Source organism: Alosa sapidissima, chromosome 18 (assembly GCF_018492685.1).
Source record: "Alosa sapidissima isolate fAloSap1 chromosome 18, fAloSap1.pri, whole genome shotgun sequence".
Classification (NCBI taxonomy): Eukaryota; Metazoa; Chordata; class Actinopteri; order Clupeiformes; family Clupeidae; genus Alosa; species Alosa sapidissima.
The window spans coordinates 10,711,225-10,737,268 of NC_055974.1; the positions used below are offsets into that span (position 1 = coordinate 10,711,225).

The window sequence follows — 26,044 nt, forward strand, 5'->3', positions numbered from 1 at the left end:
AGTGTGTAATTGTATTCATCTAACACACCTCATTCTTCATAACCCCTTTGATAGGTTTATGCATGGTTATGAGATCAGGCACTAATGTAGTAATATCACTGTTTGTGTCAAATTATTTTGAAGTTGCAAGTGAAGGCCAGTTATAATAATCTTGCAAGGAATGAATTCAAATAACTGACCATCATGAGAAGAGAATTAAAATTCAAAGTCAGGCCTGAGTAAACTGATCAGTTCTATATATATATATATATATATATATATATATATAAAAAAAAAAGACACATTTAGGAAGGAATTAAGACCTAAATATATATTTCTCATCACACTTTCAAGTCAAGTCAAGATAACTTTATTTTTCCCGTTAGAGAAGTTAATCCCTTACTCATTTTATCGGGGCCTTTACTTTCATCCCAGCAGACTCTAGGTCATTCTGTTGAGCAAACTCTTTTACCACCAGGCATCTCTGAAACCACCTTGGTGTTAACCATTGTTGGTCTCACAGGGACAGTTTAACCACAAGACGGCGCACGAGAACATGAACTTGCGCCATTGCGCAAGTCAACTTGATGTGTGCAATACCATGAATTTCCACTGGGTGTAAGTAAGTGAACAGGCACAGACCATAGACACACTAGGGTCAGTTGACATGTTTACATGTTTCAATGAAGAAAACGCTGGCGCCAGATACAGCCAATGTCTAATTAAACTTGTGCTGAAATTGTATTAATTACCAGATACACTTGCAAATGTGCCAGGAAGGGTAACTATGTACCATCAATTTATGTTTATTTTTTAAAATTAGTCAACCAAATAGAAAGTTAGGAGAACGTGAATCATTTTCATAAACTACAGCACTTATTCAGATTTAGATGACTTGTTGACGTTAGGTGGATGGACAGATTGTGAGACAAATACATATTTCAGGGGCACATAAAAGACAATGAGAGAAAATGCTGGTTTAGTAACTTTTATTAATACTATTACATTTTGTCTTATACATTTGCATGTGTGTTATGGCAAAAACGTAAACAAGGAACTACAGCATAAAGTGATGGAACCACGTCTACTTACACTCACGTAAACAAGGGGGATTATACGATGAACTACAGCATAAAGTGATGTAACCACGTCTACTTACATTGCATTAACACCACCATTAAAGTATATACATATTTACAATTTCATGAACATTACCGTGTGTTTGAACTATGTGTTACACAGAATAACACAAGGAAAGGGCTTCACGTTTTTAGCTTGAAGTTAGCCTACCTGAGAAACAGTAACTTAAGCCTAGACACAAAGACACATACAAAATATAAAGGGCACGAATCTTCACATATCAAATGGTTATGTTAAATGCACAACCAATATCACAAATCACAAAGTTATCCATAGTGATACTCACTGGACAAGATTTGGCAGAAGTTCGCAACCACTGCTTCGAAACCAAGAGGTTGACTCGAAATGTTGACTTTGCTAACTTTCAGCTGGGCGATTCCAAGGCAGGAAATCCCTCCACTGCAAACGTTACACGAACACTGCTGCCTATCTATTGTCCTAGAGGGACTTTTTTGGTGTTTCCAAGTTGTATACAAGATTATAGTATTGTGTAACGTAAACGCGGTGAGAATTCTATGTATATCAGGAGACTTTTAAGCTAGGCTATCTGTATTGCTAAAACAACAGGCTAGCAAGATTAGCCAAACGCATAGCTCATATGGTTTGGTCGTAAGTCAGGGCTCAAAACAAAGACTATAGTTCATACAAACTATAAACCAACTGACATTAGAATGGTACAATATTGATATAGGCTCAGGCTATATAATGTGCCATAAGATTAGGCAAACGCATAGCTCGTATGGTTTGGTCGTAAGTCAGGGCTCAAAACAAAGACTATAGTTCATACAAACTATAAACCAACTGACATTAGAATGGTACACTATTGATATAGGCTCAGGCTATATATTGTGCCATAAAATAACAGATTCACGTCTTCGCTGTACATAACATCGCTAATAAGGTATCGTTGACCAACATGGAGCCAGAGTTACACAATCCAAAAGGCTCGTCCTCATAGTCAAGAACCCGCCCAACACGTCTACTGCTATTGCTATCGGAGTCCTTTTCACCAAGCCAGGTTAATAAGACTCCATTTGTGTAACTGCAATCTTGAACTAACCCGCCATGTTGCCGGCAAGTTTCAAAACAATTGCTTGCCTATTTGATCCCTCATTGTACTCCGTAACAAACCCTAAACGATAACATTAAGTGATCAAGGAATTCACCTAACTTAATGTTGTGTGGCACATGGCAAAAGGTTCAGTTTTAACGTTGACTTTTCACCATTAATTAATTTCAGCTTATTGATATGGTTTAACTTTCTAAAAGCAACGTAGGTACATTTGACTGCTTTAAACCCAAGGAATCGTTTTGCTTCATTCAATGTTATCGTTAAGTTGCATAATTGCCCAAGCGACAGCGCAGAAATGAAACGAAGTGCAAAGACAACTAGCAGCTAACATTAGAAATGCTACCTTAGCGAACTGGCTAACAGTGAGCCAGGCTAAGTTGCCTTCCAAGTAGCCTAAGGTTACCTAACATTTACCGTTATCCATTTCCGAAAATAAGTATAACACAATATACATCATATAATAATAATACAAAAAAATAGAGGATTGTAACTTTTCACTTTAAAACAATGATTAAATCGCCACCGTTAAATGGGGACTGTTCAGACGTCTCTAAATTAGCTTGCTAGTTAGCCATTTGCCCCTGTGTAAGGATGGCAGTTTTTAGACATCCACAATCAAACTAACGATATTCGACTAGACACAGGCAATGCTTTAACGTAATTCACTACATACAATTTACTAGCAATAGCCTTCCTGGAATTAACGTTAGACGTTACCAACTGGGCTATATGGTGTGGATGCTATTAGGCAGCCATGTAGAGCGCCTACATTAGCCAGCAAGGAGGAACTCTAAAGCCGCTTATGATCTAAAGTTAACGTTAGGGAGGTGAATAATTTACTTTAACCTGCAAATAATCAATAATGAACGGTACTTGTGTTTGTTAACCTAGGTGTATTTACGTACTTGCCCTATCCTTATATTATTCCCATCAATGTTTCATTCTAAAACGCTTTCTTGAACACTAGACAACGCTGTCTATTGTTCACTTTAGCCAACACTAACGTTACATACCATCGTATAGACAACTGATATTCCCAACTGGCGGCCATATTTCCATGTTGAGCTGTAACGTTAACGATAAATGAACTCAACGTTAAGGTGACTGTTCGCTACAACAGTCCATCAACCACTTTAAATAAACTGCGTTCCTAATCCAGGTCTCGGGTTAACCGAGACAAACGAAACAATTAGTTAGTTACATAAACATGACAAAAATGGTCTGCCTCAACGCAGGTGAAAATACCGTTAGCTAGCTGTCGATAACTGGCTATCGTTAGCGTTCTCTGTTAGCACATTTAGCTTTGATTAGTGCTAACGTTAGTTAACATTACAAATAGTAAGCTAACTTAAAGCACCACCTCGGCTTACTTGCGTAGATGGAGAAGGCAGTTTATTTTATTACTAACTTTTTTTTAAGTCAAAGTATTAACGTTACATCCTAATAGCGCATTGTCAATCGAGCCAAACACAGACCAAAATGCTAGCAGCCTTACTAGCCCCTGGCCAGTGTTAACGCTAAGGATTCTGTGGCCTTTTTTCTAAATATCGTATCTTAATTAAATAGACACCCAGTCACTTAAAATGCAAATATTTTAAGATGTTGATATCAAAACGATGACAATGTTTATGTTTTTATATTAAAAACCGATCATATAACTTTGATTATAAGAATAAGGCTTTCAGGGGACTTTCCAAATATGCATACCGCCATTACAACCTCTTGTCCAGGTAGTGGTTCCACTCGAGTCCGAGGATTTATCCATACTCCCGTATATTTCGCAAAAAGTTAAAAAGAAAAAAATCAGTTGATGGTCGAATTAAAAGAGCAAAGAAAAACGATATAAAGCTGAGAAATCTGAAATTGTGATTACACATATTTCTTCATATATATTCGTTCATTCTTCTAAGTGCTGATTAGGCCCTGCGCGCGAGCTTCTTTTCCAAGAGTCGTAGCTGATCCAGAGCAAGACGAACGAGACAACGCGGATTTTTTTTATTTTTGCTCAGAGGGGAAAATATAGTTCGGCAGAAATCGGTAATGTTCGGCAGTCAGGCGGGTCTAACGAATTTCATTCCTACGCCAGCCCCCCTTGAAAGCTATTGGTGAATGGCTATAAATCAATATATATTAATGAGAAAACTGACGAATCGCCTTTCAAAATGTTGCATATTCATAACTTTGTATCTTAGCAGTTACTGAAACCCCACCTTTGATGTATATAAACCAATCACGCCAATGTTCATGGTTGTGTCATAGATTTGTATTATTTCTATTCGCTGAAGACAAAACGTGACTCCTGATTGGCTATACGTGATTTTGAATGCATTATTCATGATGTCTTCTTGAACAACCAATTATCGTTTTACTACAGAGCTTGTAAGCCCGCCTTCTGACTGTTCAGCCCCTGCCGTGATGACTGTGTAAACCTGTAGCGCAGCGTGCAGTCTATATAAAGCCGTGTGTGAGCCTTTCAGCTTCAGATGCGCTTAGAGCGCACTGGAGAGTAGTTCAGGAAAAGGGAGGGGGATAGCAGTTAGCCAGAATAGCTAGAATAAAGTCTTAAATAAACAGGCTCATTGTTGATCAAACAACGTGGGTCCTTGGGAGACCGCTATCGGAGGCATTCCGGTCGCCATTGGGGACCAGGAGAGAGTCTTGGTGGCGTTTTAAGCTGTTCCTTCTTTCAAAGCGGCGTGCCGGGGGAGGACGCGTCTCTTTGAATAGACAGGATGCACGGACCGCCCTCCAGCGACAGCGCATGCCCATTGCGCCTCATCAAGAGAGTGCAATTCGGCATCATCAGTCCAGATGAGCTTGTAGGTTTTGTCTCGGGGAGGGGGGGATTCAATCTGTAATCTGTTCATTTTAATGTTGAATACATACATATTTATGACAGTTTATTATGTTGCAGTTTCATAGTAAAGGATAACGGATGGTCTGCAGTTAGCGTTGCTATCTAGTTAGCCTAGCTGGTTAGCTAGCCAGCACGCTAACTCATGCTGTTGGTGGCTAGTGAGCGCATGTTTGAGGAAGTTGGAAAAACTTTTCTGCACATACCTGAACAGTAACATAAATCAAATCCCATGTATGCCGAAACTAAGTATGCAGTCTGTTTTCACACGATAGCTTACACCTTTTAGTGATCATAAGTATTGTCGTTAGCCCTTCAGCTAACTTAAATCGACATGCTTTGCTGTGATTCTCTGCTTCAGTTAGTGCCAAAGTCAGTTCTCCCAAACTTTTAGAAATAGTGTCTCATTCATTTTCCCTTTCATAAGTTAAGTCTTTAATCACTGATAATAAAAATTCACAATGATTTATGAAGCGTTGCATGTTTTCAGAAATGTATTAATGAGTCTGTAGATTAAAATTATTTTGGTTAAAGATAAGCTATTATGAGAATTATTCACCCAAAAATGAAAACACGTTCATCCCAACATAAGCGTTCCTTCCGCCATGGAATTGTCAGGGGCCACTTATACCTAGTACTTCAACTATTTTTTCCCAATTGGCCTTTTTATCTTAAACAATGGGTCCATGATTCATCTGATGTGATGTTAATGGCCTACTTGCTGTCATGGGTAATTTGGTGCCCAGTATCACTATTCCTTTTAAAAGAAGATGTTAGTTGTGACCATGTTTTATTTGTTTTTCAGAAACGAATGTCTGTCACTGAAGGTGGCATCAAGTACTCCGAGACTACGGAAGGAGGCCGCCCAAAGCTTGGTGGTCTTATGGATCCAAGACAAGGGGTCATAGAGCGGACGGGCAGGTGTCAGACATGTGCAGGTACTGCTTGTGGATGCACAGATTACATTGGTCGTAAGATCTCAAGGCTTAGCATAACTTGTCGTGTCAATTTACTGCAAAGGCTAATGTTTTGAACCATGTCCTCATTGACCAGGTAACATGGCAGAGTGCCCTGGTCATTTTGGCCACATTGAGCTGGCAAAGCCGGTGTTTCATGTTGGCTTCGTCAACAAAATTATGAAGGTTCTTCGCTGTGTCTGTTTCTTCTGCTCCAAGCTTCTAGTGGATTCTGTGAGTAATATATCTTCTCCCTGTATGATTCATTCATGAAATGTTTCACAAAAGTACAGGTTTAAAAAAACGCTCTTGGAAGGCCGTGCATAAGTACAAAACCAGTGCATTTGATCATTCTTTTTAGTCCTGACATGCCCTTCCAGTGGGTCCCCAGCATACACAGTGAAACCCTTACAGATTGTTCAGTACATGGCTGCCTGTCTGGATTTCGATCAACCCAAAAGGGTTCTTTTCATCACTTTGCCTTCACTGACCTCCGCTGCCCTTTTTTGGCAGCTGTGTTTCTCCAAGGAAAGCTATCATCTGCTAGTCATCTGTCCATACACACAAGGACATCTCAGTCCAAACTCATTTTTGGTTCCTTGTTGGTGGAACAAGTGTTGGTAAAAATATGGCATACCAAAGTGAGACACGATCCAGTCACAGAGAAGTACAATCAAGATGCAGAGTTAAATTTGGCTATATACAGGAGAGGCACACACAAAGCACAATGCGCTCCAAAGTATACGTCTCTGACTTGACACAGATTTATCCGGGGTTTAAATACACGAGCAAAGGATAGATAACCATACAGTAACAGTGGCAGAGTCAGGAAACACAAAGGCTACCCTAATCAATGACGCCAATGGCATTTGATGTAAAACAAACAACAAGAAGTGATATCAACCCTGGTGCCTTACATTATCAATGGTTGGGACGGATATCATACAGGGTCATGAAGTAAGAGCATGCTTTTAGTGTTAAAGTGACCTACTAATGAGAAATGCAGAACATTAAACCACATATTGGAATATTGGAAATGATGCAGGACATTAAACCACATATTGGAATATTGGACATAATGCAGGACATTAAACCACATATTGGACATAATGCAGAGAACATTAAACCACACATGGAATATTGGACCTAATGCTCTATTCCACTTTCTCTCTCAAGCTACCAAATGTAATTAGTGCAGACACAGCTCTCTCCATTTTTATGAATCTTCCTCCTATCCTAGCTCCTCTAACATGTCTAACTCACATTTATTGTGCTCTTCTTTACCTGTTCTCCTTACACTTTGTCATATTGAGTAGATTTAGTACTCAGGACTTTCTCCTACACTTCCTCAATTGTAAGTCACTTGAATGAAATCATCTGCAGACTGAGCAAATATAATGTTTTAACCATTATCATAATTTCCTCAGAATAATCCGAAGATCAAGGACATTCTGGGGAAGTCGAAGGGGCAGCCACGGAAGCGCCTGACCCACGTGTATGACCTCTGTAAAGGCAAAAACATTTGCGAAGGTGGTGAGGAGATGGACAACAAGTTTGGAATGGAACAGCAGGACCATGATGAGGACCTTACCAAGGAGAAGGTACTGCAGTGGACTTTGACATAACATAATCTCACTCATGGCCTGATGCAGGAAACAAATACTTTAGTTTAGAAAATGTTAGTATCAGCATCATGTCTGTTCCAGTAGTTTAAGCAGTTTTCAGCAGTTTTTTAAAAAAAAAAAACAATAATGAAGAGAAACTACATATGAAATGGTACAATCTCACAATGAACTGATCACTGACTTCTTATAGTTTTAAACTTTAGGCATTGATTTTCCCCACCACTGGTCAGACACCTGACACAACTTTGGTCTCTAAGTTAACTCAACGTTAACGTGACTGTTAGCTACAACATTCCATCGACCACTTTAAATAAACTGCGTTCCTAATCCATGTCTCGTGTTAACCGAGACAAACGAAACAATTAGTTAGTTACATAAACATTACAAATTTGGTCTGTCCTCCCAGGGTCATGGCGGCTGCGGGCGTTACCAGCCGATCATTCGGCGCACGGGCCTGGAGCTCTACGCCGAGTGGAAGCACGTGAACGAGGACTCGCAGGAGAAGAAGATCCTGCTCAGCCCTGAGCGTGTGCATGAGATCTTCAAGCGCATCTCTGACGAGGAGGACATCATCTTGGGCATGGACCCCAAGTTTGCCCGGCCCGAGTGGATGATTCTCACAGTGCTGCCCGTGCCCCCTCTCGCTGTCCGACCCGCTGTGGTCATGCAGGGCTCTGCCCGAAATCAGGTGAGTGTCTCCCTCTCCATGTGAAGGCGTCAGCTGTTGGGGAGTACTGAAGGAAATTGAGCATTTGTGCGACGGAAATGCTTCCTGCTTTTGTTAATAAATGTTTGTTTGATCAAGATTGTCAAACTGTGTTATTAGACAGTTTTAAAAGTCGTTGTCAATGTCATTTTACAACTACCTGTTTATGCTGCCCTCATCTTCAACTTCTTGCAACCCCGCAGGATGACTTGACTCACAAGCTGGCTGATATTGTGAAGATCAACAACCAGCTGCGGAGAAATGAACAGAGTGGCGCGGCAGCACACGTCATCGCTGAGGACGTGAAGCTCCTGCAGTTCCACGTGGCCACCATGGTGGACAACGAGCTCCCTGGTCTGCCCAGAGTAAGTAGCCATCCACACACACACACACACACCTTAGAATAGAGATAGACTGCACACTATACTGCACCATTCTACAGTACAACACTTAGTATTTCATTGTGTGGGAAATGCCATAATGTAATTTAATATTTTACTATAATGGAATAACTTATCATACACAAGTTTAGCACAGTTTTGAGAAGTTTTGCAAAATTCTGCTCTTAAGTTTTGTCTGCGCTCTGATCACAGGCGATGCAGAAATCAGGCCGTCCACTCAAGTCCCTCAAACAGCGTCTGAAGGGGAAGGAGGGTCGCGTCCGTGGTAACCTGATGGGTAAGCGAGTTGACTTCTCAGCCCGAACGGTCATCACGCCCGACCCCAACCTACAGATTGACCAAGTGGGTGTGCCTCGCTCCATTGCCGCCAACATGACCTTCCCTGAAATCGTCACACCCTTCAATATCGACAGGTGAGATGCAGTCCCGACCCCAGCAGCACCTGCCCCTATGCGAAAATCGGTTTCATGTGCTCTTTCATTGATTCTTTTTGTTGATCATTTCTGCAATTGCTACAAGGCTGTAAAGGTCACTGTGCATTATTTTGAAAAACACTTGATTTTGTGCTCACTGACTGGCTTCTTAAACTCCCCCAGACTTCAAGAGCTTGTGAGCAGAGGGAACAGCCAGTACCCCGGAGCCAAATACATCATCCGTGACAATGGCGACCGCATTGATCTGCGATTCCACCCCAAACCAAGTGACCTTCATCTCCAGATTGGTTACAAGGTAATAAAATGAAATTCATTGTCAAACCAATGTTTGGTTAGGTTCTATTTTGGAATTGTGGTTGGACACTAAGTTGCTTTTCCTCGTCAGGTTGAACGACACATGTGCGATGGTGACATCATCATCTTCAACAGACAGCCTACGCTGCATAAAATGTCTATGATGGGGCATCGAGTGCGAATCCTTCCATGGTCCACCTTCCGTCTGAACCTCAGGTATGCTCCCAGAAAACAGAGGACCATTATGAGTGCAGTCCAATTTATGACATGCAAACTAGCTGAACTACAGTTTTATCTCTACAAATACGTATAGGGTTCCCACGGGTCATGGAGTTTCTGGAATATCATGGAATTTTGGAAAGTCTATTCCAGACATGGAAAGTCAGGGAATTTTATCATTGTTGGGGCAAAGTCATAAAATATCAGGGAATTTTGTTGTAGCAGTTTAAAATGTACTTGCTAAAAATAATACATTAATTCAAATATTTCCATGCAGAATTGGAGTATATCTGATTATTAGCCTACTGCTTGCCTGAGTAGCCCAAATGTATTTATTTAATGCCCATCTCCCGCTCTAAAGAAGTAAAATAATTTTTTTATTGTTACGCGGCTGCTTTGCAATCATTGGTCGGTATATTGTGCAATTAATTATATAGTAAGTGATGGAAATTCAGGTTTTTTTGTCAGGGAAAAAGTCATGGAATTTTACATTTGACTTAGAGTGGGAACCCTGTATATAGCATGCATAAGGTGTCATGGCATACTGAGCATGTATGTTATGTGGCATTTGAAACCATCTGCCTAGTGTATTTATGCCATCTATTTTGTTTGACCCATCTCAGTGTGACGACCCCCTACAACGCTGACTTTGATGGGGACGAGATGAACTTGCATCTCCCCCAGTCTCTGGAGACGAGAGCGGAGATCCAGGAGCTGGCCATGGTGCCTCGTATGATCGTCACCCCCCAGTCCAACAGGCCCGTCATGGGTATCGTGCAGGACACACTTACCGCCGTGCGCAAATTCACAAAGAGAGACGTCTTCTTAGACAGGGTATGCAACTCGAGCAATCAATCCCTAGTCAAAAACAGCTTCTCATATTGTCCTTGAAATCCAGCTATGCAGTTAAATACTTGGATTTAGCATATAGAAAAATACTTCAAAACAATTACTATTACACTACAATTACAATTACTAACATAGAGATAGTTGGGGCTCACTGTGTTGTGTGTGTGTGTGTGTGACTTTGAAATCACTTGAACATTCATCAGCTAAAGGGATTAATGTTAGTGTTGCGTGTTCCTTTACTCAAGTAAGCATAAAATAATCCCTCTGACCCGTCCCCCCCCGCAGGGCGAGGTGATGAACCTGTTGATGTTCCTCTCCACGTGGGACGGCAAGGTGCCCCAGCCGGCCATCCTGAAGCCCAGGCCGTTTTGGACGGGCAAGCAGATCTTCAGTCTCATCATCCCCGGCCACATCAACGTCATCCGTACCCACAGTACTCACCCCGACGAGGAGGACAGTGGCCCCTACAAGCACATCTCCCCCGGAGACACAAAGGTACTAACACCATGTCCAGGGCTCTCTTTTGATGGTGGACGTTTTAGTATTTTGCAGTTTCCTTTATTTTGGCACAGAATTTTACAACAAAGTGGTCCCCATGCTTCATTGAAAGTAAGTTCCCACAGGGTGATTGGTTAACGTTTTTTTAACCAACTGCTATCAGGGTGCTAAAGCTATATCAACAACTTGCGTCTGAAGTGGAGTAGATCTTCAAGAAGTAGAATGACCTCTTTAGGTCAGGATATTAAGCATGAGTTGATGAAGCAGTTTAGTTGTAAAGTGAAATGTTCTCTTCCTTTTCTCAGGTGATTGTGGAGAACGGTGAGCTGATCATGGGCATCCTGTGTAAGAAGTCCCTGGGAACGTCCGCTGGCTCGCTGGTCCACATCTCCTACCTGGAGATGGGCCACGACGTCACCCGCCTCTTCTACTCCAACATTCAGACGGTGGTCAACAACTGGCTGCTCATTGAGGGTAAGGAAAGGGAACGAAAATGTAGTGTCAAATCTCATGTGGACCATCACATTTAATTGCAGATGTAGGTTAGGTGAAGTATTTAAAAAAGAAATCTGGTTCTGCTTGAGTCTGCATGAGTCATGTCACTATGTGTAGTTAGTATTTAGACAATAAAGAAGTGGAATAACTTAACCAGGAATACAAAGGTCCATTTACCTTTACTTTACACATGCAGCTCATCATTGATCTACTAAATTCTTAGATCAACATTCTCTGACTTCTTTTGCCATGCTAGAATTTCGATCATTGTGTCTATCTTGCTGTCTCTAGGTCACTCCATCGGTATTGGTGACTCCATTGCTGACGCAAAGACTTACTTGGACATTCAGAACACCATCAAAAAGGCCAAACAGGATGTGATAGAGGTGAGGATCAGGAAAGATTGACACTTGAGACTTGTTTTTATTGAGACTTGTTTTTCACTAGACAGATTTCAGTGTAAAGATTTGAAGAGCCAGTTTTTGCAGAAGTTAAGAAAGAGAAAGTGTATACAAGAGTAAATTGCTCTACAGATCAAAAACGAGGAAGTGAAACTGGAACATGCATGCAAACCCCACCTCCACTTGGATTGGGGTGAAAGTAAATAATCTTGTAATGAAAAGATTCACAAGTGATTTATGACTTTGATTTATGACAATAAATCACATGTACATGCAATGACATGTACATCCTATGTACGTTCAGTCCCAACCATCCACTGACCAGAAATGAAGGGTCAGTTCTCAATGCAGACAACAATGTGAAGAACAAGTCCTATCAATTCCTCTTTTAAAGCTGCTTGTGCCAGTATGGCTAAAGTCACTGCAGGCGGACTTTGTCCTGATGTGTTTTTTTTTTTTGTTTGTTTTTTTTCTCGCCCACCCATCCTGTTTCCTCATCCAGGTGATTGAGAAGGCCCACAACAACGAGCTGGAGCCGACCCCAGGTAACACGCTCAGGCAGACCTTTGAGAACCAGGTGAACCGCATCCTGAACGACGCTCGAGACAAAACCGGATCGTCCGCCCAGAAGTCCCTCTCAGAGTACAACAATTTCAAGTCCATGGTGGTGGCTGGGTCCAAAGGATCCAAAATTAACATCTCACAGGTATATCCAGCATGGCTTTTTATATCCTCCATATCGATATATTTCATATTTCAGATCCAGTATTTCCCACAGGAAGCATACAATATACAAGCACAAATACAAATACAACATTTTAAAAACAAAACATCGCTCAATATATGAAAAAAAAAAAAAAAAACATGTAGCAAATATCAATAAGCACCACATGATCAGGGGTGTAGCGCCGTGCGCTGCACACAACTCAACAGCCCCCATTCACGCACGCGCGCACACACACACACACACACACCCTATCAATTCTTGTATATTTGTGTGCATATGAGTTCCTAAAAGGTTCCTAATCTCTGAACATCCCTGTGTAGGTTATTGCTGTGGTGGGGCAGCAGAACGTGGAGGGTAAGCGAATCCCGTTCGGCTTCAAGCACCGGACACTGCCCCACTTCATCAAAGACGACTACGGCCCTGAGAGTAGAGGCTTCGTGGAGAACTCTTACCTGGCCGGACTGACGCCCACCGAGTTCTTCTTCCACGCCATGGGAGGCAGAGAGGGTCTTATCGACACGGCTGTCAAGACTGCCGAGACGGGTAAGGAGGGAAGGGCGATGGTGAATGTGTCGGGGGCGTCTCGGGACCGTTTTGTAGTACCTCTAAGCTGTGGCTACAGCGACGTATCCATCTTGTCTAACATAACGTCCGATTCACTCCTTGCTCCCTCGTCTCAGGTTACATCCAGCGTCGTCTGATCAAGTCTATGGAGTCTGTGATGGTCAAATACGACGCCACGGTGCGGAATTCCATCAACCAGGTGGTGCAGCTGCGTTATGGAGAGGACGGCCTGGCGGGAGAGAGCGTGGAGTTCCAGAACCTGGCCACGCTCAAGCCCTCGCACAAGGCCTTCGAGAAGAAGTGAGTCTACAGGGAAGAAGTGGAGATCCACTTGGCCTTAGTTTCAAGGGCTCACATACACATGTAGTCTTTTGGTGTGCAGTATATTTAACTACCAATGTTGCCTTGAAATTGTTGATATTTGGAGTAATTTGCAGTTGAACTAGAGCCTGGTTTTGTTTATGTAAATGTAAAATGTAAAAAATGCAAATGACATTTAAAAGTCTAGCATTTCTTTTTTTCTTAATAGGAAAAAAAAATAATAACTTTTTTCAGGTAGTTGCTGCTGCCAAGGTTCTGTAACAGCGTATAGACTGACAAGACAACAGCTATGGTAGAGGGAGCAGGTGTTGTCTTGTCACTAATCGCACACCTTTGAACTTCAGGCGCGAGTGCTGAGCTGTGCCGTGCCATGACGCGCGCGATTAGCCACAGGGAGTATGGCCACGTTCACTCTCTCACGCGTCCACTCCGCCTGTAATCCACAGGTTCAGGTTTGACTACAGCAACGAGCGAGCCCTCCGGCGCACCCTGCAGGAGGATGTGGTGAAGGATGTGCTGACCAACGCACACGTGCAGAGCGCCCTGGAGCGTGAGTTTGAGAAGATGAAGGAAGACCGGGAGATTCTGCGTGCCATCTTCCCCACAGGGGACAGCAAGGTGGGCCAAGTGCACATGCCCAGTGGGAAGAATAGTAGTGCTCAACATGGAATATTATTCTTTATTTCTATATTTATTTATTTGTTTGTTTGTTTATTCATTCATTTATGAATTTCACTCAATTCTATCTGAATTTGCATGTTTTTAAAATGCATGCACACATGCACTCCATGATTTGCCCCTGTAGGACTTCATTCAGTGGTAGTTATAATTTTCTCCTGTAGGTGGTGCTGCCATGCAACTTGGCCAGAATGATCTGGAACGCCCAGAAGATTTTCCGCATTAACCCCCGGACCCCCACAGACCTCAACCCACTGCGGGTGATTGAAGGTGTGTATGATTGACTTCAGTCACGATAAACAAAAAGAAAAAATGTCCCTATTTATTTCCGTTCTTATTTCAAACTTTTTACATGGCCCCTCTGCTACTTTAAGTTGTGCTCCTATGTTGCATTTGTCAAATTGGATCCAATTTTTTGTTTAGTTATTTACCAGAGTATATGGGATTAGTTTCTGGTCGCTTGTGGACGCCTTAATGTCAGGCCACTGCTTACTGCTAAATTAAGCCTCACGCTAGCTATATAAAGAGTGCTGATGACTTAGAGCGGTGTGGGGGATCACTGGCGTCACATGACATACTGGAGGCAGATGCGTGTTTGAAGCCATGTTCTGCAGTGTGCAGTACTCCACAGCCTTTATGACATGGCCATAAGAGAAGAGCTCTGGCCCTTCAAATTGCACTAATGTCATTGTGAATAGGATTAAATGCATTGTTCTGGCAATTGCCTCTTAGTCACTATTGATAATTAAAAGATCAGTTTCATCCATGTGGCAGAATACAACTTTTAAAATTAATTAAAGTTAATCTTGCATCCGATGAAATACAAAATTATAAAAGTTGTAATTTTATGAATGAGTTTCCCATAATCTAATTGTAATGATGATATTTTCAACTTTATTAAGTTGATGCTCATGTATCATTTTTCTTTCCCCCCCCCCCCCCCTGTCCGCAGGTACCCATGAGCTGAGTAAGAAGCTGGTGATCGTGAACGGCGAAGACCCTCTGAGTCGGCAGGCGCAGCAGAACGCCACGCTGCTCTTCAACATCCACCTGCGCTCCACGCTCTGCTCGCGCCGCATGACCGAGGAGTTCCGCCTGAGCACCGAAGCCTTCGACTGGCTCCTCGGAGAGATCGAAACCAAATTCAACCAGTCTATCGTGAGTCAGACTTAAACATTGTTCGCGTGGGACTGATTGTGAAGCTTAGTTTCCCCAGACTGCCCATTGGCTAATGTAAATGCTAACTCAATGTGTTTATGCTGTTATTTATGACCATGAGCAGGTGCAGATGTTTTAGGAAATTCTAGTTTTAATTTAATTTTAATAAACATTTTTGATAATGATAAAGATAAGGAACGCACAGGGGCACGTTTCCCAAAACCATAGTTGCTAACTAAGTTGGCAAAGCAGTTTCAACCAACTAAGTTGCTAACTGGTTATGATGCCATTCTATTTCACCCCTGAGTATGGTGTATCAGATTAGCAGAAAGTGGACATGCCTGATGTGAACACAGACCCATCCCGTGACGGTCCCTCTCCCTCCCTTCTGTCAACAGGCCCACCCAGGCGAGATGGTCGGCGCCCTGGCTGCCCAGTCCCTGGGAGAGCCCGCCACCCAGATGACCCTGAACACTTTCCATTACGCCGGTGTGTCGGCCAAGAACGTCACCCTGGGTGTGCCCCGTCTTAAGGAGTTGATCAACATCTCCAAGCGGCCCAAGACCCCCTCGCTCACAGTCTTCCTGGTGGGCCAAGCGGCACGTGACGCTGAGAGGGCCAAAGACATCCTGTGTCGCCTGGAGCACACCACACTACGCAAGGTATTTGCCTGATCTAACTGGTTTCTTAAGTCTTTAATGTACACGTACATAAACGTACGTATGTACATGCATGCTGAATGCATTTCATTATAGAATTCATAAGCCATACAAGATACAAATTGAAGTGTGCAAGTCATCCACCTCAAGACTTCTGTTTTATGGAAGCTTCCACAAAGTGCAACCACAACCCTAAGCAATATCTGCTTTTGATACACTCTTTCACTGCATCTAACAAACATGAGATGTGTTTTACTTTTGTTGCGCTGAAACAGATGAGGCTATACATAAAAATGCCCATGAATATGCCCTGCTTGTGATTACAGGTGACAGCCAACACTGCCATCTACTACGACCCCAATCCTCAAAACACAGTGGTGACTGAGGACCAGGAGTGGGTGAATGTCTACTATGAGATGCCGGACTTTGACGTGACCCGCATTTCGCCCTGGTTGCTCCGCATTGAGCTGGACCGCAAACACATGACTGACCGCAAACTGACCATGGAGCAGATCGCTGAGAAGATCAACGCTGGTGAGGAACATTCTAGAATCTGATGAACGAATTGTGTCCATGTTGCAGACTCTTTTAAAAGTCCATTTTTCAAACGTATGTGGTAGAATTGCTTAATGCTATTTTGACTTGATTGACCTGATATGTCAGATTTTTTTTTTTTTTTTAGTTCTGCTGACTTGTGTCTATGGGAGTATGGCATATGAATGTAACTGTAATAGTGTGCATTTGGCATCAGAATTACTCACGGGTCTTCCTCTGTGTCCCTGCCACACTCTTCAGGGTTTGGTGACGATCTGAACTGTATCTTCAATGACGACAACGCTGAGAAGCTGGTGCTGCGAATCCGTATCATGAACAGCGACGAGAACAAGTTCCAAGAGGTGTGTAGTCACTCAAACACAGTGTGCACACACACACAACAAAAAAACGTCTACCCAATAAGTATTATTGGAGTTGGTGGTTTCCATAACTTGACCAGCATTAGTATATTGCTGAATGTTGGCTGTCTTGTGCTGTTTTCTCCATTAGGATGAAGAGGTGGTGGATAAGATGGATGACGACGTGTTCCTGAGGTGCATCGAGTCCAACATGCTGACAGACATGACCCTGCAGGGTATTGAGCAGATCAGCAAGGTGAGGAGAGAGACACACACACACACACACACACACACACACACACACACACACACACACACAGGGAGAAACTGTTCCTGTTTGATTGCACATCTTTTTCAAATGTTCAGTCATGTTTTGTTTTGCGAATTTAAATGATTGTACATTCTTCCTAATACACACAAATGGTTGATTCGGTTTTCACTGAACTCCTCCTCTCTCTCCTGTTGCCCAGGTCTACATGCATCTTCCTCAGACGGACAATAAGAAGCGCATCATCATCACGGAGGACGGCGAGTTCAAGGCCCTGCAGGAGTGGATCCTGGAGACGGACGGCGTGGCTCTCATGCGCGTCCTGAGCGACAAGGACGTCGACCCCGTTAGGACCACCTCCAACGACATTGTGGAGATCTTTACTGTAAGCCTTCGTTTTTTGTCACTCTCTCTTAGAGTAACCGGTTTTTCACAATTGATACATACATGGGGATAACTCATGTGTGTGTATGCTCACTAATGCCACAAATGGATAGTGCAATGTCAAACAGGAAATGTGTTTCTGTCTTCACAATTTCTTTTGATGAATTTAGCGAAAGCCACAACAAAATCTAGCTCGGAATAAATGTTTCTCTCCCCTACAACCCTCATGTCTGCAGGTGTTGGGTATTGAGGCTGTGCGGAAGGCTCTGGAGAGGGAGTTGTACCATGTGATCTCCTTTGACGGTTCCTATGTCAACTACCGCCATCTGGCCCTGCTTTGTGACACCATGACCTGCAGAGGTCACTTGATGGCCATCACCCGTCACGGCATCAACCGACAGGACACCGGTCCACTCATGAAGTGCTCCTTTGAAGAGACGGTAAGTGTCATACTCACAAGTGTGCTGCCCACAAACACACACATACACTCTATGAAAGAGAAGAGTGAAAGTGTAAGAGCAGTCACTCTTAAAAAAGTAAACCATTTTAATGGGATATCATGTAATTTGTTGGCCACTATAGCCTACAGGGTGAATTGTAGTTCAAAATACTGAAAGCAGAATATCTAGGGGACATATTTTAATATTTTTTGATATCTTAAAATAGGTAAATAAGTAATACTTGAGTAGATAAAATAAATTAAAAAAACACGGTGGTCACTACCTGTCCACAGGTGGATGTGCTGATGGAGGCCTCGTCTCACGGCGAGTGCGACCCCATGAAGGGTGTGTCGGAGAACATCATGCTTGGCCAGCTGGCCCCTGCCGGCACCGGCTGCTTCGACCTGCTGCTGGACGCCGAGAAGTGCAAGTACGGCATGGAGATCCCCACCAACATCCCTGGCATCAGCGTGCCTGGACGTGAGTACCCACTCTTCACATCGTCACCCTCAAGCACAGACTTGAGTACCAACTCCTCACATCGCCACCCTCACAAACACAGACTTGAGTACCAACTCCTCACATCGCCACCCTCACAAACACAGACTTGAGCATACCTGCACACACAGCAGCTTTGTGAAGTGTCCATTCAAAGCTGCAAGTGTCTCTTTAAATGCCTTTAAGAAAGTCTTGGAAGTTTTATTTTTGTATCATATCATTGTGCCATTTTGCATTTCAGTTTAAAGTATTTATTTAGTTAGTTAGTTAGTTCTCTTCTCTTCTCCTGCACTCATGTGCTGTAACTTAGGCTTGGTCTTCGGGGACATACCGATGCTTCGACGAGTAAACCTGCCTTGATTTGTGTGTCATCAAATGTTCCCCTCCTCTCCTCTCTATAGCAACGGGCATGTTCTATGGCTCCGCCCCGAGCCCGATGAGCGCCATGTCTCCGGCCATGACCCCCTGGAACATGGGAGCCACCCCTGCTTACGGTGCCTGGTCGCCCAGCGTCGGTGAGTGCGCGTCCGATCTGCGTTCTTCACATATTAGCTTGTAACTCCTAACGTAATGCTATGCTGTCTGTACTTGCTTTACTGACACGGCCGTTTTGCTGCTCCAGGGAGTGGAATGACCCCCGGAGCTGCAGGCTTCTCTCCCAGCGCGGCGTCCGACGCCAGCGGCTTCTCCCCGGGTTACTCCCCGGCCTGGTCCCCCACGCCGGGCTCTCCTGGATCCCCGGGGCCTGCCAGCCCCTACATCCCCTCACCAGGTCAGTACGCTCAACACTGTAATGTTACGGATGTGACTTATTTTGGGCTGGTGAGAACAGTTTATAGCGGGTGCCTAAAAAAGTCCCATGTTATCACTGTGGTAGTTATTAGACCTATAGTATAATATTACAGTATTTCTTTGTTTACCTACATGCACATTATCGGTAGAGTTCTGTAGTTATTACTGTTTTAGTAAGGTTTTGAAATGAGTTATAGAGTCTGATTTAGTTTTTCTTATGGTTGTCCTGCAGGTGGCGCCATGTCTCCAAATTACTCTCCCACCTCCCCTGCCTACGAGCCTCGCTCTCCTGGTGGCTACACCCCGCAGAGCCCAGGCTACTCCCCGACATCACCCTCCTACTCGCCCACTTCTCCATCCTACTCCCCCACCAGCCCCAACTACAGCCCCACCTCCCCCTCCTACTCTCCCACCTCCCCCTCCTACTCCCCGACCTCGCCCTCCTACTCACCCACATCACCCAGCTATTCACCCACATCTCCATCTTATTCCCCAACTTCTCCATCCTACTCCCCAACATCACCCTCTTACTCTCCCACGTCGCCCAGCTACAGTCCGACGTCGCCCAGCTACAGCCCGACGTCCCCCAGCTACAGTCCCACCTCCCCATCCTACTCGCCGACGTCTCCGAGCTACTCGCCCACGTCGCCGTCTTACTCGCCCACGTCTCCATCCTACTCCCCGACTTCACCCTCCTACTCGCCGACGTCCCCGAGCTACAGCCCGACGTCGCCCAACTACACCCCGACGTCGCCCAGCTACAGCCCCACCTCTCCTTCCTACAGCCCGACGTCTCCGAGCTACTCCCCCACCTCTCCGAACTACACCCCGACGTCCCCCAGCTACTCCCCCACCTCGCCCTCCTACTCACCGACCTCTCCATCCTACTCCCCCTCCAGCCCACGGTACACCCCACAGTCCCCCACCTACACCCCGAGCTCACCCTCCTACAGCCCCAGCTCACCCTCCTACTCCCCGACTTCCCCCAAATACACCCCCACCTCCCCCTCCTACAGTCCAAGTTCCCCGGAGTACACCCCGACGTCCCCCAAGTACTCCCCGACTTCTCCCAAATACTCCCCGACCTCGCCCAAATACAGCCCAACGTCCCCCACCTACTCCCCCACCACACCCAAATACAGCCCCACCTCGCCGACTTACTCTCCCACGTCCCCAACCTACACCCCCACCAGCCCCAAGTACTCCCCCACTTCCCCAACCTACTCCCCGACCTCTCCCAAGTACTCCCCCACGTCTCCCACCTACTCGCCCACTAGCCCCAAGGGCTCCACCTACAGCCCGACGTCCCCCGGATACAGCCCCACCTCCCCCACCTACAGCCTCACCAGCCCCGCCATCAGCCCCGACGACAGCGATGAGGAGAACAACTGAAGCCCGTCGGAGGACGGGAGCCCAGCCTGCGGCTCCCCCCACCCCAGCGATTGGCCCTCAGACCCCGGGACAGATGACTGATGAAGGACTGCCCCTGCAGGGGAGGCAGTTGGGGTGTTGTGGAGGAGGTGGTAGTGGTGGTGGTTCAGAGAGGAGGCTTAGGACCCTGGGGTCCCACATGTGAAAGATTTGTTTATCGTTTTTGTTTTGGCCCATCCCCCCCCCCCCCCTCTCCCGGACCACCTCTTCAGCCTCTTCCCTCTCTGTGGGGGGTCACTCTGTATACTGTTATTGTATTTCATAGACTTGAACTATTTGGCCAGAGAATGGCTGCCTTTAAAAAGACTTGTTGTTTTGTTCTGGTTCTGTTTCTGTTTGCTTGTTTTGTTTTTAATTTTCTGGTGGAAGTTACCTCAGGGTAATGTAGCCACAGAATAAGAAAGAAAGGAAAAACCGTGTGGTAAACACATCAAAATCTCTTTTCCCATCCTCTCACCTTCTTCTCCTCCTACCTATCTCTCTCTGAAATTCAGTGTTGGATGTAAAAGAATGGGAGAGCTCAAGTATTGCCAAAAGCCTTTGAAAAAAAAAAAAAAGCAAATGGTGGATTGTATTTATCTGCAAAGCTTTGAAGTTTCAAACTGTTTTGTTTGTTTTTTTTTTTTTTGTCTAATTTAGAAATAACTTTAGTGGAGTAGAGAGGAGAGCACAGACCTTTTTAATAACATATTTTATTCAAAAAAACGTATCTCATAGACCTTTGTTTTTTGTGTTCTGTAAATATTGTTGCCAGATTGGCTACTAAGATTCTGATTGTTTGGCTTGATATGTCCAGATTGATGAGAAATCCGATATACAGAGAATTGTCTTCGTCCAGAAGTGTATGGTCTCGCTAGCAATTAGTTTATTCATAAATGCGAGTTGAGATTTAATTTTACCTTGTATCTAAGAAGAGGTGACATTAGACGTAACGCAACTCAACAGTTGTGAAGGGGGAGGATTGGTGGCGTTTTGTTTAGTAGTGTACGATTGAGAGAAGGCGTGGGACAAGGGAGGTGAACCATCGCAAGTCAAACTGTTGAAATTGGTCTGTTCTTTTTACACCCCCCCTTTCCCAAACTCTTCACCCCAGAGGATGCAAGCCTTATACCTGTGTAGTTATCTCACCAGCACCTCTCTGTCTCTTTAACCCTGGCAAACCTAGCAGCCAGGACAGACAAAAAGGACAAAAAAGTGAAAGCCAGCAACCATGTTTCCTGAACGTTGGGAAAGTTTATTGGGCGTTACAAGGATAAAGCAGGAATTCTGTTGAGTTCGTTTTCGTTTCTTCTAAAGAATGGGCAGTTAGAAGTTGGGATCTCAAGAATTAGTGCTTTGTTTATTTTTCTCTGCATGAGAACCACCTACCAGAATTTATTAAAATCAGGATTGTTGGTTTATTGTCTTTGGGTCCCCTCTTCAGCCTATACTCTATAGCAACAATTTAGTAAAAAGGTAAAAAAAAAAAAAAAAAGTATAAATCGTTGATATTTTTTTTTTCTTTTTCAAAATTTTAATTCAATGTTCCGTATATTTAAGGCAAGTGAATAATATTACTCATCTGTGTGAATAATTGAGGAAATTTGTGGGGAGAATTTGTTTTGCCACCCACCCCACCCCATCCCCCTTATCTGCTCTGTGTTGGATCGTTGACGCTGTGAAGAAGAGTTGTCCAGGTGCGTTTTGGTTTGAAGGTGGAGACCACAGAGGCTTGTGACTCTACGCCCATTTCTCTGGTCTCTTTCCCAAACAAACTGACCATTGAGTTCAGCTAATAATTGACTCGTGCTATTATTACTTGACATTTTTTGATTCAGGAAATTTCAACGGCTATGAATTTCTTTTACAGTTGAAAGAAAATGGCCATTTTCATTTCACGGTTTCACTTCTTGGGTGAACGACACTTGTGTGGTTAGGGCGAGGCTAACCAAGGAAATAGACAACTATGGTGGTTGAATGTTGTTTATGAAGGAGAGAAATGCTTGGCCCAAAACAGCACTTTTTGTACTTTCAGGTTTGGTCTCGGGAATTAAGTAAGATTGATTTTAAAGTGATTTACATGGGGAAATGAGTGTTCTTGAACAAATCAATTAGTCCCGTCATGTTTTAGATCCATCCATCCATCTATCTGTTCACACATTCTTGCTTTTTCTCAGATTGCACCTGGCCCTCAGACAAATCAGTGTTTATTCTCTTCCAACTACCAAGGTCCAGATAGTTGTGGCGATAGGGCTCACTGGAGTGGGACGTGAGATGGGGGGGGAGGCACAATATTGTACAGTGCTAGGAGTGTTTTGGTGGAAGGATATTGAAGAGCTTTTTCTACCATTGATGTGGAACCAAGATGAATTCCTTACTTTGAAGGAATATGATTGGAACCACTACCCCCCCCCCCCCCCTTTTTTTTTTTTTTGGTACCCTGTATAACCATCCAAGTTTCCTCAATGGTGTTGGAGACCCTAGATTGGGCCAGTCTTTGAGGGGCTGTGAGAGTGACCTTAGCAGAGGAACAGTAAGGTACCATCCGAGAAAGGAGAGCCGCTTGAACTTCAAAGAGCACCGAGCTTCAGTTTCCAAAGCCTTAAGTTGCAAAATGTTTGGAGGAGGTTTTTTGAGGCGTCTCCCCGTTTTTTTTTTTTTTGGTACAGCGTGTGAAGCTGTGTGTGGGTCCTCACCAAGCCTGGCCAGCCTTCAGCTGTTTGGCTATTTTGTGTGATGTCCAGTCGCTGTTGCTGTGTCTCAACTCCTAGAGAGGACTCACCGGGAGTGAGCGAGGAAGAGTGTGTTTGTATGAGTGAGTGTGCGCATGTGTCCATCGGTGAGACAGGGTTTTCCTGAATTCTGAGTTGAAGACTGGACAGGGTTTTTTTTTTTTGTTTCTTTGTTTTTTTGGGGCAGGGATGGGGAGGGGGGTTGGAGGAGGATTTAAATTAAAAATTTAAAATTGCCACTGTATAGAAATCAATCTGATTTACTTCATTCTCTGTATCTATTTGTTGCGTTTGTTTTTGACTTGAGAAAAAATAAAAAGTTTTACTACATTTGTGGTTCTGTCATTACTATTTCTCCCTTGGTCTGTCAAATGTATGTATAGACCCTTTCAAGAGTTCCATTATCAGCATCATAGTTGGCCCCACAAGGCTTCCGTTTTAACATTCCATATGTTATCTTAATGCAGAGGAAGTAGACTGGGAACCAAATAGAACGTTCAAGCATTGTTTGTTTTTATTGTTGAAAGGGTCAATATAGTAAATGTGAAGCTTTGTTTGGGGCCACATATCTCACTCACCTAATGCTTGGCCTGCCAAACTATAATGGGAGCTACCTTTTAAAATAAACTTGCACCTTAGCCAATCTAGTTCTATGATGAATGTTTTTACAGACTTTTGAATTGGACTCTTGATTGAATTCTGATTGAGGCCATTTGCCCTCGAGGTTGATGCTTGCTTAAATGTTTAATAACCACTGTTCACACTTGACCAGTGTTGTCAACTTATTGGACACACCCTTCCATTGTAAGGGGCTATTTTAAACCTTGGTGTCCCCATACGTGTTAATGCAGTTGGACGCATTTCAGTGAAAACACATAAGTCCCTGAATCTGATCCCAAAGGCCTCATTACACTTTCAAATTAGTCTCACACTTAATTTGCTTAAATTAGTGTGGCTGTTAGGCTAATAGCATTGGTGGTGTGGGTTTACTATTGCAGGCTGGTGTCACGACCACGGTGGCAACCAACATCAAGTTGTTGTGACAAGATGGCTCATTCCCCCGGTGACTCATGCCAGTCATGTGTCTGTTTATCCCATTTGGTTTCCTTGGGTGCCCCCTATGGGTCTCCATAGGAACCATGTATTCTGCTTATTCTGTTTTCCACTTGCAGTATCACTTCCCTATAGGTCTGATTAGTGGCATGGTTAACTGGCAGCTCTCCTTGTTATTGGGGGCCAAGCAGCGAAGCTGCGAAGGCACCCATTGAGTTACTAGCTTTTCCTATTATTATTACACTTCCGCCATTGGAGTCTATGGCAGCCCATAGAACGCCTGGCTAAAAAGTGCAGATTTTTTGGCAGAAAGTTTCGGGACACTCCACTGACCACTCACACTCATTTACGGACCTCTAAACCCAGCCGTATAGCGCCACCAACAGGTCAAAATCTGGCCGAAAATTGAACCGCTGGGTCTAAAGTTATGAAATTCGGCACACTGATTCAGCACTGTCCCATGATCGCTCTCACCAATTTACAGAACTCTGTATGACCAATGGGTCAAAACTGGATTACATTAACGCATGTGATCATTGAACGGTGCATCCGTTTTTCACAAATCAAGCACTGTTGGAATCCCTGGACCGACCTAAGTTCAATGACTCCTATTACGTCACTTTCCGCCATATTGGACCTCCGCCATATTGGATTTAGTCTAAACTCTATGAAAAGTTTCAGCGTTCACAAATTTCATCCGATTTTCACGGAACTTGGCAGAGATGATCTTCTGCCCGAGCCGCAAAAACGATACTTGCCAGATTTTTCAATTTCAAATTTGTTTGCCCGTGACAGCCAATCAAATACGGCGACGAAGCCGCCAAACAGGAAGTGGACTAACATCTCTGTGACGCTTCGAGTTAACATAACAAAACTTGATACCATTAGTCAGGACAATGTCCCAATCACTCACAGCAATTTTTATGCATATACATTGAACGCTCTAGCGCCACCACCAGTTCAATGCTGGACATGCGTTCATGCGCGTGATCCTTGACTCTTTTGTCTGATTTTCACAATTGAGGTAGCGTCTGAATCCTTGGACCATCCCGAGTTCATCTACCCCTATCCCGTCACTTTCCGCCATATTGGACCTCCGCCATATTGGATTTAGTCCAAACTCTACGAAAAGTTTCAGCGGTTACAAATTTCATCCAATTTTCACAGAACTTGCCTTCCAGATGGCAGCAGTACAGACGCTGCTGTGCTTTCTTCACAAGGGCTGTGCAGTTGGTTGCCCAGATGATGAAAAAAGACTTGTTTTGCATAGAGGCAGCATTCAATCTGTAAACTTTCTGCATATATCTATGCATGTATATTTGTCCTAACATGTGTGTATAGAGCTAGTTGTTCTCACACTAGAGAGAGGCACTGCAAATGAAAATTAAACTATTTGGCCTGAAAGGTTAGTCAGTTTAACAAGTTCATTCAGCGTCCTGGATTCTCTTGAAATATCAGTCTTCCTCTTCATCTACCTCCAGCACATTCATTTCAGTCACTCCCTCTTCATTGTATTCTGTGTGATGTGTGCACTCTTGAGTGTG

The 26,044-nt window shown here is 43.9% G+C and overlaps 1 protein-coding gene across 1 annotated transcript; it reads left to right on the plus strand.

Annotated features, from left to right (window-relative positions):
* Nucleotides 1–4,674: 4,674 nt before the first annotated feature.
* Nucleotides 4,675–23,777, plus strand: polr2a (RNA polymerase II subunit A). The gene is made up of 29 exons (XM_042069687.1): nucleotides 4,675–5,010; nucleotides 5,851–5,983; nucleotides 6,099–6,235; nucleotides 7,429–7,602; nucleotides 8,033–8,314; nucleotides 8,536–8,697; nucleotides 8,926–9,146; nucleotides 9,330–9,462; nucleotides 9,553–9,677; nucleotides 10,304–10,514; nucleotides 10,815–11,024; nucleotides 11,333–11,501; nucleotides 11,814–11,908; nucleotides 12,426–12,629; nucleotides 12,971–13,193; nucleotides 13,331–13,514; nucleotides 13,982–14,153; nucleotides 14,378–14,483; nucleotides 15,166–15,371; nucleotides 15,770–16,033; nucleotides 16,357–16,564; nucleotides 16,826–16,926; nucleotides 17,075–17,179; nucleotides 17,394–17,576; nucleotides 17,812–18,015; nucleotides 18,309–18,495; nucleotides 18,915–19,028; nucleotides 19,136–19,285; nucleotides 19,538–23,777. The coding sequence occupies exons 1-29, from the start codon at nucleotides 4,924–4,926 to the stop codon at nucleotides 20,695–20,697; spliced, it is 5,910 nt and encodes a 1,969-aa protein (XP_041925621.1). The 5' UTR covers nucleotides 4,675–4,923; the 3' UTR covers nucleotides 20,698–23,777.
* The last annotated feature ends 2,267 nt before the right edge of the window (nucleotides 23,778–26,044 follow it).